Raw genomic sequence first — 12,519 nt, 5'->3', positions numbered from 1 at the left:
AGTACAGTACAGTACAGCAAACCTGGATGTCGACAGCGACTGTGCTCAGTCTAGCGCGTACCGATACGGACCGGTATGTTGGCTGCCAAACGGACAGTACAGTACTGTACAGTACAGAGTCTACCGTGCTAGGCTACAGTACTGTGTACTGTAGTCCAGACGACCGATCCGACTCGGCCTGGACCTAATCGGTCTCAGGTCGACCGACATTGCTCCAGGACAATTTCCTCTACAGTACGGTACTGTCGTTCATGGCGGATACTGTAGACTGTACACTGTACGGCTAGTATGTACTGTAGACTGACTGGCGTTGGTCCTGGACACTGTGGACACTACCGCGTACAGTGTACAGTGTACAGTACAGCAAACCTGCATGTCGACAGAGACTGTAGTCAGTCCAGCGCGTACCGATACGCACAGTATCGGTATGTTGGCTGCCAAAACCTGACTGCAGTCATGACAGTACTGTACACTGTAGAGTCTACCGTGCTAGGGTACTGTGTACTGTAGCTGAGACGACCGATCCAACTCGGCCCGGACCCAACCGGTCTCAGGTCGACTGACAGGACAATATCGCTTCAATGCCGGTGCGATACCACTTCGCGTGGAAACACGATCGATCAAGACGCACGACACTCATTCAAAGCCAACCTCAACCGCCCATTGGTCATAGTCTAATCGAACCCGCCCATCTTCATCGTCGGCTGATCGGAGGTAGAAATTTTTTGGGGGTGGCCAACTATCGCTAATCCAATCGTCGATTGCAGCTTAATCAAATCTGTTGTTATTCTTGTCGAGTTTGCTTGCAATCGGGTTTGTCCTTTTAATTGGCCGTGTTGGATGGGTGCAATTCCATTCTAATTCCAACCATGAAGCCATCAGTCATGCATGATACATGATAAGTGGGCCATCCTTGATACTGTTTGCTGATCCATTTGTAATGCTTGACAACATTGTTGACTAGATAAGCATCGATTGCAATATGTAAATAAGCCATTCTGCATATTATTGATGTAGGGTGCAATTTCTTCTTCTTATCATTTCAAAAATTTGGCTTCTTGTTCAACCTTGGGTGCCGGTTGAAAATCTCCATTCAATCTCCACTGGATAACGTTGATGCATGACGACAGGATGAATAATTGGAATAGCAATACTACCATTTCTTCTTGGTCCAATGATACCCATCTTCCATCAACAAGCAATCACAGTATGGCCAACATGGTGACAACTTGCAATAACACGCTAAATGCAACGCCAACGATCGCCGCCACGATACCACCGGCCATTGTGGAAAAATTAATCACTTATTCCATTATTTCTGCTTTAACCATCACTACCAATGGCCTGTTAATTCTACTCATTGCACTGCATCGTTCGTTGCATCATGTCTCCAATGCGATGATTGCAAGTATGGCGGTGGCAGCAATTTGTTATTCGCTCACTTATTTAATGCCACGATGGGCATTGTATGAAATTCTCAACTTGCGCCGAAATGCTGCTGCTTGTACACTACTTCCCATGAACGGAATCTTGTTTATTTTAATTTTAAATTCTCACATTTGTTTAGTCAGTTTCGATCGTTATGTTTCAGTAACGCATCCATTTAGTTACAATCGTCGTGCTACTCCACGACTAGCGGCGATCTTCATTGCTATCGTATGGTTCTTGCCCATTTTGGCTATTTTTATACCCTTAGTCTCATTTTTGAAATTTTCTAGCCATCGATGTGTCCAGTTAAGACCAACTGACGTTGTCGAACATCGTGTCTATTTAATATTATTATTTACTGTATTATTTTTTATTCCCCTTATAGTATTAGTTTTTGTCTATGGACGTATCTTAATTATTGTCAATGATCACACGCGGCGCCAGCAATACTTTCAGAATGGCCCTTCGTCCACCCCAACGCATGCCATCATACGCAATATTAAAGCATTACGAAGTATGGCCATCATTGTTGGTGTATTTATCCTCTTTTGGATGCCTTATGTAATCACCTTCCTATCCCTCTATTTATCCACTCGTATTACACATTTACAAGCTACCGTTGTACGCATCAGTCAATATTTCGCCTTTTCCTATCCAGCGGTTTGCCCGCTTATTTACGTATTCTTTACTGCCGATCTGCGAAGCCATGTTTTAAAATATTTCCGTTTTGGTGATATCAAACGTGAGCATTGTATAACACTCGATAGTACACTTCGACGTTATTCTGATTTGAACCTTAACATGTCAGTCACAATCAACAAAAAAAGCATTAAATAACCTAGTCAACATTAATCAATCTCTGTCTTGATTTGCTCATTACTTTCTAGATGCCACTACTGCCAATCCGTATTCCAATACTTATCAGTGATAAACACATCCACTACATGTATCAGGACAGTGTTGAAACGATAAATGATGGCCAACTGAGTTGAAATGAAAATTTGCTTTACCTTCCAATCCATGCGTCACCAACTTCATTTCCATACCTAAAGTCTCAAAATCGCCTTAATGTATCGATGCTGTATCAGTATGTCAATCGAACTGCTTGAAAATCGCCTATCATCTTGCATCGCAATCTTGATCCACTTTTTTTTATACCTTACATTTCATTCCCTTTCTTTCTATGCTGTGGATCTATCCACTGTAATGATATCCAATCGACTACATCATTACCATTTCCTTTCGGACTATTACAGCATAGTCCGATACTCGCAAAACAGCGTTCGAAAATTTGGATTCGACCAATTCAATGACTAAGCAATCTATGTGCCATTGGCGTATACAGCAACCGTACATACCCCTATTTTACAACATTTCAAGATTGGCTATGCAATCACGAACGACGAAGTAAACGTTAAAGAATAATATCCAAAAGAAAACGACAACTAGTCAGCCTATCTTTTAGGTAGAAAAGACAACTTTTCATCGGTTAGATGGTAATTTGCAAGGAGGCATAGGACGTCTTCAATTAGAAAACATGGCTTTAAAAATACTGCTAGTAAGATCATTCTCATTTTGAACAAACAAATGCCTTTGTTTTTATTTTAAACATTTGCATGTCAGATGATAATTAATCTTTTTCTGAAATATTCCACATAATATTTTGGACCCTATGTCAAATTGATGTCTACATATTGATAATTCCATTGGTAGTGTAAAGGACAACGTAAAACTAATTACAATTACTGTATAGGGTATGTCAACAACTCTCTCATGTTGGTTATAATCGCATAATGTATCATATCACATCTCTATAAAATCACTTTCGTTATACGTAATATGGATTAAATATCAATCTCAACGAAAGGTATCGTCCTAAAATTCTACATATTTGTCTGTTGGAAAGCAAGGCTTTGAATTTAATTTCTTTTTTCAGTTATTGTCGTATGGTTAAGATTATGTCCAAGATATAAGAAATTGCATAAAATATTGTTCACATTCATCAACCAACTACCAAAATATCCCAACTGTATTTATAGAATGGAATCAATCGTATTGCTTTGACTTCATAATTAGATTTTTATTGTTGTTTTAGTCGTTGCTGTATATTATCTAAAGTTAGTCATACTTTTTTGTTCTTCATGATACTAGAAAATTTTGAAAGTGCACCATTTTAAGTTATTCAACATGATTAATCATAAATTCATTTTCTTGAACTGGTATAAATCATTAAAGTATAATGTGCTTACAGTAGTGTAATGAATTGACTAGATTAAGATGCTCAGTAAATCCTAGAGAATGCAATGATAAAAATATTTTTTCAATTTTTTTTATTTCTATTCACCCTCGTTCAATAGGAGATTCTTCTATTTATGAATTCATGATGTACTCGTATCGATGATAGAGCGATAAGCTTTTGTCAACAAAATCTTGTTGACCTAATGTGCTTGTCTTCTACTCATATTAATTAATCACTCCCTTCCAATATGAATAATTAATTATGAAGAAAATAACATGGCCTACTTTTGTTAATTTCGTCGAATAAATGGTGCTAAGGTACGTCATCAAACAAGAAAGTAACTACTCTTTATGATTACAGCCATGATGGCCACTGTTGACGCCAGGTCTAGATTTTCGAGCAATTGAAAGTCAAAAATATGGTCAATAACAAGTAATCCCAATAGAATAATATACAATACTTCCGTAACAATTAGTTTGAAGTGAAACACAATCGATGGAAAATTCCCCTTAACTCCTACATTAATTAATAAATATTACAAATTTGTAATCACGTTGCTTTATTACAGGGCAAATCCTATTTATTTCTACCAAATACAGTAGGATTGTATTGTATGGAAGAGATCAAATCTGTGAAATCCCAAACTCCTTAAAGTTGATTGGAATTATTTCATTACATTTGGCTATCAAATCGATCAATATTCCATTTGACGTAAACAAAATGATCAATTTTTAATAGCAACACTATAACATTTTCTATTTGATCATTCTTAACCTCAATAGCAATCAAATCTGTATACATTGGACGTAAAACCTAGATAGTTTGTGAAAAATAGAGAATTTCACAGTATTACCCCTCTTCACGAATGTAATAATGGATAGACATTCTAGAATTTTTACTGTACGCGTAGAACTCATATGCAAGCAATGATTTCCCCCCCCCCACACCCTCCCTTACTAAACCGACTGTGTATGGAAGAAGCTTACTTTTAGGAAAGGAATAATTATCCAGTACGCATCCAATGCTTGCAACTGCAAGCCTAGCACAATACTGTCTAGAAAGTATAATATCGACATAAATAAAGTCAATGACTGTAATAATATTACCGAGAGGATATTGAACAATACCGAATAGACCCTAGGCAGAAATTGTCCTTGTACCCTGTCTAATATAATTATAAATGGAATTTTCAATTCACTTTTGTAGTCGTAAATAGTCTCAGTTGCGACAATCTAATTTGCTGTTCATTTCATAATCAAGCATAACAGCAATACATACTGTATGCACGTAGCATGCAAAAAGAAAGAATACTTACGTATAAAAATTTCCTAAAAATTATCAATAATTAATCTGCCGTAAACATCCAATTACTCCAAAAGGATCTACTAATATGATTATTTATGCGGCGATCAATGAACTATTGTAGCACTTACATTACTTTCAATGTAAGTATACAACAATGCGGTCTCCATGTTGCTCCAGGAACGAATACATACAAACGTGAATTTTTTATGTTTTAAATACAACTAAGCTCATAAAATTGATGAATGAGTATAGGTTAGTACAGTAACACAGTTTGGAAATCTTTAATCAAAAGTAATGGATATGGTACGAAAACTAACGTTATCGCTTTCGTTAGTAGATTGGTGTAAAATTTTATAAGACTCATATACAGCACAGTGTTCGCTATTAGGGATCAGATTCATAAAAGGGACAAGTACATCGCATGCTGTTGGCAAATGAGATCAGAATAGCCGCTAATTCCAGCGTTATTGTAACAAGCAACAGTTCAACGTGTAGACAGTTAACCGCCATCGGCTAAATACGTGCATAATGATCTTAACATCAGACATTGACCAGCAGCAAAGACGTAGCTTGCACAACGGAAACAGTGAAGCTAAAACAAAGCTAGTTCTGTTCAATAACGTTCTGTTGCTTCTAAAACCTAGGATAATGCAATAGAACCCTTTTCCAATGTCATTGGTATACCACTGCCTGGAAACGTAATTATTTTTTTGAACAAAGTTGAAATTAGTCATTCAGTATTCTCAGGCAATATTATAACAAATACATAAGGTCATAAATTTGTATGTCTACTGAGAAAGAGTGCTGCTAAGATACCTTTCATACATATAGCCATATGTGAAACAATAACTTGATCGAGAACAGTATCCTTATTATTTCAATCGATATTATTACTTGATATCTTTTAAATACTTATTTTACCTGAAATAAAACTAAACAGGATAGTGAAAACGTGATGATACACTCGAATTAAAAGTTAAAATTGCCACTGTGAATTTTTATGGCCCAATTTTAACGCTATCGTATTTTAATACATGTGCATTTCTATATTTATGTTGATACAAATACCAACACTGTTCTAACTCATACGGTAAAATTCGATTGAAACTTATTATCTATCTTAGGTAACAATATGAAAACCGCGAGAATAAAATAAGTACATACTTTTTCAGCCTACAATTTTTATTAGTTTAGTTCAAATACTATATATCACCATGTGGGTATCAACCACCTGATCGTTTAGACATTCAATGCGTTAAATTCAGAGTATTGGCAAATGTTAAGTCACAATTATACCATGTAAAAACACCAAAGATAGATAGATACGGTACTGTATACTATACAGTGTATAGTCTTAAACATAGAGTGAAAAGAACTTATTTACTGGAATCTATCATCTATATATTTAGTCGAATCAAAATTAACAGGAAAAACTTCAAACCATATTAGGTATTGCAAAACTATAGACAAGGTATATATATACAAGCGCATTAGTAAAAAATTATTTCATTTAACGTGTGTAATGCCATTTTTATTCCAGTATTTCAATTACTAAACCTACATACCGGAAACAAAAGCACAAGCTATCAATATTTATTGACGTAATAAATTTGCTTAATATTAATAAGACTAACGCTATTTTTCACATTATCATATCGATACTAAGAATACGATACAAAATAATTTACATATTGATATTAGATATCCATAGTTTCCAGTTTTCACTTAATAATCCTCCATTCGATATGGTCAATCAAAAACTGTCCTTACCCAAATGATATTTTCGTCTTGCTGGTGCATATACTGACCTTTAAAGCTTCTATAGAAAATACAAGCCGTATATAGGCATTATTAAAGACTAGCACACGAAATATAGTTGACAATCAGTAATAAAATCATCCTCATTAGAATCACTCCGAAATAAAATAGCCTAAACGGATACATTATTACTATCGGCTTTCATTAGGCTACTTCATATATATATAAACCGATTAGAAATAGTCTTGATTTTATTTTCAAGCATACTAATTTCTGATTTGTTTAATTGCTAAAAGAAAAGCTTTACCTACAATATCGCAATATCGTACATCAGTCATTCAAGTTGAAGTTTATTTAGAATAAAACACATATAGTGCGATAGATTAAAATGCTTACATTGTCAAAGGTAACCATCGACGTCCAATTAACATTAATGTCAGAACCCTCGAATACAAACAAATAGGCGAGGTAAGTCTTCATAAATAAACATGATGACATAGTAACGAGTAAATATCTTTGAGTGTTCAATCCTGCTAAAAATTTTGCTGCCAATTCTATAAACAGCAAAATCTTAGCCTCCATATCAATAAAATTCATTTCCAGGTTTGAAACAGAAAATATAGCTGTCGTTACGTTGCCTTTCAGAGATTAAGATCTTTTATGATTAATTACTGAAAGCATATCTACAATGGGTAAGTAATAATTTCTTCCTTTACTTTTTTTATCCATCAAAGCATTCCTATCGAACATTCGACGAACAGACTATCCCACTGTTCCACTTAGGGCCAGTACTAATATATCGACATCATAATTATTAAAAATGACCTTGTAATTATAAAGGATTATTAACAAAGGGATCTAAATTTAGACATGTTTATCAAAGAGAATACTGACTCTATAAATTTTGCTAACTAATAGCAAAATTTAGATTCTTTTTTGTCAAGATATCTATAAAGTATTAAATTTCTAAAGCCATGATTCAACAGACTATAAGTGCGATGTCCTTTGTTAAAGCATGCTGACATAAACTTATTAGTATTAATTTCTCTGTATAATACTGTAGTATTAGGTACTCAATAGTAGCCCTTAGTTATCGAATCAAGAGAGTGACAACTAACCTTCTTTTGTACAATTTTAAATTTGCAGTAACTACTTATAGAAAAGGATAACTGCAGCAATTACACTTAAAATACCAGACATTGAAAATTTTCCGTAGCGGGCTTTGAATAAGAAAGTAAATTATCAATATGTTCACGTATTTTACTACTTACGGTGCGGTATCTCTTCAAAGAACTTAAATTTCCGCCGGTAGCAAAAACTGCATCGCTAGAAATACCTTACTAGATCCGATATATCGACAAGGATTATCAGGAACAGCATCAGGCAGCCTTAATCTCTAGCCTAGTTACAATATAGATGTTCACGTGAAAAGTTTCAAGTATTATTTTCCACACTAGTTAAAGTATCAAGGTTTAAGTTGATGATATAATACGGTAATCTATAGTATGAAAAATATTTTATTCTACACATTGTAGATAAATCAATCACTTTATACCTGTTCGCAATAATGAAATTATCATTGTCCAACAGCTATTGACTTTGAAAATATGACTCTAAGAGCCATATAATGAAATCGATAGATTGTAGATTGCACGTAAGCAAGAACTAAACAATATCTTAGCCTTGTTATTTTAAAATATACGTGAGCATGAAATTCAAATAAGATAACAATGAAAAGGAATGCCAGTAATTAATTTTCTATTAAGGAAATACACCTGTATACCTTTCATCCTAAATATAACATGAAAGTTCGGTAGCTGATATTGTTAGTTACTTTAAAGGTATTAGACACAGTTTTGTTGAAGTAATAGTTGTTATTACTAGTAAAATAGATAAAATTTGAGGTTTCATATAACTTGCCCATGTTAAATATTCGGAATGTTGTCAATAAATTTATTGCTATTTATGGTGTACATATAACATAATACATAAAAGTCATCTTTAAAAATGTATTGTGTTGCAATTGGATTTTAGCCTTGTTAAAAATCTTAATATGGAGAAAAGTTGTTATCAATAGATAAATCTGCAATGTAATCAAGTCCTTCGCTAGATTTAGCTTTAGATTGGAGATAGTAGTTATGATTTATGTTACTATTTACTTTGGTTAATTAATAATTTTTACTTTCAGTAATAATAGTTTTTATAGATGTTATCACTGTCAATACTGGTAATTATATTAATTATCACGAAATTTACATGTTAATTGACTAAGAATAATTTTTAAATAAGCAGCTAATCACGGTAAAGCCTAAGGAATTTAAAAATTTTCTTATACTTACATCACAATAACTCAACCAAATTAATTCACGTGTCTTTCTATTCTTAAAGTAGCCTTGTAGATATATTTTGAAGTGAAACTGCTTAAATTTCACTAATACCGAACCAAATAAAAAAAGACAATCTCGAGATCAGTTTAGCTGAGAACTCAACAATATGGGATTCACAATGCCTGGAAATGGTATATTAGAATGTAAGAAAAAAAAGGCCATATATGAGCAAATAACAAATCAAGCATATCTACAGTAGAAATGGTTGTTCAATTTTAGGAAGCCTTCTGTACAATAATCAAACCCTTTAATATTAAAAAAGCGTTACGATGTTTCCACTCAATAATTTCTAGCCACCAATGATATCTTAATAGAATCGATATAGCTTAAATGACCAATTCTAATGACTTTCTTATATTCAGTATTACATCGCCTAAACTTCAATATTGTATTATTTGCCGATACCAATTTCTAATTATAATTATTGTCGCACGAATTAAAAATTCAGATTCCAAAAATAACCTCCTGAAATTTACTTTAGTGGCTTATTAATCGATTATCTATAGCACTTTGAGGTATTCTAAATAAATCATCCATTGTATTACTGAACACTTTGGCTTTGTCTTTGTCAGTAAATTTAAACTAACTTGCTAGTTAGACCTCCCCATTAATCTCCGGTTGTGATTTTCTGTCACTTTGTGCTACTAGAATATTAGTGGAGGATTAGTGCAAATTTCAAGAGCTTACCCTTCAAAATGATCCTCCAATAATGAAATATGGAATAATGCTAAAATAACCCTTTGTTCTTACGAGCAATTTCGATTTACAAAACATATTCTCTACTATAATTCAAAGCGAAACATTCCTAAGCTTCAGTTTTCGAGATAACTACACATTAATAGCCATGCTGTGCTTCTCATTTAAAGGGACAACTGTCTCAATTTAAATTTAAGAAACTTTGGCTCATCAAAGGAGCCTTCACTGTCATACTAATCTCGACTTAATGGAGTTGCCGTGAGTAACTGGTTTTGATTAAGCTCCGCTAACATAGCTTCTATATTATTTAAACGGACTTTTTAATGTCAAATGTAAATAAAAATTTACTTTATAAATCTCAGTCATTTAGTTATTAGATCGACAGCCAATATCCATCTCTTCTATTACAGTAAATCAGCAGCACTCCGTAACTCAGGCAATTTTACCTAAGCTTCTGTTACAGAAAGATCTTGATTATGTACTGATAATTAATGATAATTTCGCTCCTTCAAAAAATGTTATTCAACTCTAGCAAGACGAGATCATTTATGCCAAAAAATTAATTTCTCTATATTAATTTTTAAACGTTTCTTGGCAATCAGCGCAAGTATAATATGCTGTTAAGGTATTGTCCTATGGCAATAATACGATTAGTTCAGGAAAATTATATTCTTTCATTTAGTTATGATATTCTAGTAAGGAAGAAGCATCAAACATACATTGACTAGTCATAATTCTCTTCATAGAATGGTAGAATATTGGGATATATTGATTTATTAGCTTTAAATAACTCGTAAGCAAAGCTCTATTTAGTGCGTTTGGTATTTGGATAAATTTATTAACAATTGCAGGAGATGCACTAATATTTTCACAATGATCATTGGCTAGAAAGACTGCTGATATTTCAAGTTTATAAGCCTTACAATAAGTATAAAAAGTACGATGTCTAAGAGCCCCATGTATGAACTGCCCCATAAATTTTCGTATCCATTCCGCACTGTAGAATCCAAGATACTGACGTGGCTTGAACTCGGGATTAAATTTTAATAAAGTCTAAATACGGTTATACAAAGCTTAATTATTCAAAGTCAGTATGGCTATAACATAGTTTTGGCCATGAGAGTCTTCAGAATTACATTTACAGTTTCTTTTTTTATATCACACGAATACCTTTGATATTTTATTAATTTGATATCATTCATTTAGATATATACAAGACAGAAATTTATAATATTGACGATAAAAATTTAAAGTTAAATTAACACTTGATATTTTATTTCTACTGTACTGGATACTACAGAATTCATGAAGTTGAAGTAACTATGAAAGATGGTTAAATTATTATTAATGTATGCAGTTTATTTTGGTGCTCTTTACTCTACTCTAGCTGCTCATCAATAATTTTAAATATCTAATACAGAAAATGTCTTACTCGTAATTAATTATACTAAAACATTCTTTTCACTTACAATTTGTTATACTGCTTTACCTGTAGCAGCCCAATAATTTATACTATAATAACTCGTAGAAAATTTTCTACTTGTACGGTACAATATATGATGTCTATTTAGGAAAAATACACACGTGCGTTTAGAATTTATATAAAAGAATCTCTATGGTGATAATAGACGATTCTGGTCTCGTAGTTATTAGTGAGAAATAATAATGAACGAAAATTTTGCAATACACCATTATGGTTCTGATTCTTCAACCATGCTCATCAATAAATATCAGGATATTATATTCCTCTAAGGTGCCATTCTCTTCTTTAGCTTTGATGATCACGCCTGAATTATTAATCCATCATGATTATTTATTGTACAAATAATTAAAAGGAATAGTGCTTTAGCAAGGGAGAAGATTATTGCTATAAGAGAAAATTCATTCTTAGTTACTATTTTCTTAAGTAAGGACTTCACTTCTGTGTTCGCGTACAGTATATTACTGAAATAAAAGTTCAAATATAACTAATGGAAAGCTTATTTATCAGACTTTAGAATTAAGAAAAAGAAAGAAATCTAATCTTGCTAAATCATCGCTATTAATAATACTCTTTGATTTTCTATAAATAATTTATCATTAATCAAAATTCACTTTCAGGAAATCATATGTATTTTGCTTCTTGCACGTACAGTATTTCTTGGAAAGAGTTGCCACCTTAGTTACTGATATATGTATTCTTCATTCTTTGATTTTGCGTAAGAGTTCAACTTTGCTCAGCTTCAGCTTTTAATTAACTTTATAGAATTTTAGCTTCAGTGGAATGCAACTCGATTTAATGAATTATAGCAATTATAAAAGATTTGCTTAAACTACGGTTTGATCTTGGCTATTCGCCAAATTATCCCTCAGCAATGCGCCATGAAGCTCCTCGTCTTGCATTCCATTATATTCTGTTACTTGGTATTTCATTTGTCCGTGGCTGCTCAACATTTTCAGCCCATTTTGATTACGCAATTCTTGATGATATTGACTAGCGTAGGCATTTGATACTTTAGGCTCTGAACGATGTGATGTACATATATCTCGCCAGATATTTTCCATCGATGTTAAACGTCGATCGCGATCGTCAGTTACGTTAAATTTCTGATTAGATGTAGTTGCTGTTGTCGTTCCTGGTTGCAGTACGTTAACAGATCTGCAAACTCTAGCTGATATGCAACATCGTGTCATATAATTAATCCATCGAATCTTGAAAAATGTGGC

The 12,519-nt window shown here is 33.3% G+C and overlaps 1 protein-coding gene across 1 annotated transcript; it reads left to right on the top strand.

The window, feature by feature from the left end:
• Positions 1–1,218: 1,218 nt before the first annotated feature.
• On the top strand, positions 1,219–2,265 carry TRIADDRAFT_61025 (uncharacterized protein; the record flags this gene model as incomplete). Its single annotated transcript, XM_002116986.1, has 1 exon — positions 1,219–2,265. The coding sequence occupies one exon, from the start codon at positions 1,219–1,221 to the stop codon at positions 2,263–2,265; it is 1,047 nt and encodes a 348-aa protein (XP_002117022.1).
• Positions 2,266–12,519: the final 10,254 nt, after the last annotated feature.

Source organism: Trichoplax adhaerens, genomic scaffold (assembly GCF_000150275.1).
Source record: "Trichoplax adhaerens TRIADscaffold_19 genomic scaffold, whole genome shotgun sequence".
NCBI lineage: Eukaryota > Metazoa > Placozoa > Uniplacotomia > Trichoplacea > Trichoplacidae > Trichoplax > Trichoplax adhaerens.
The sequence above is the reverse complement of the archived record's forward strand: the minus strand, read 5'-3'. Positions and strand labels throughout refer to the sequence as shown.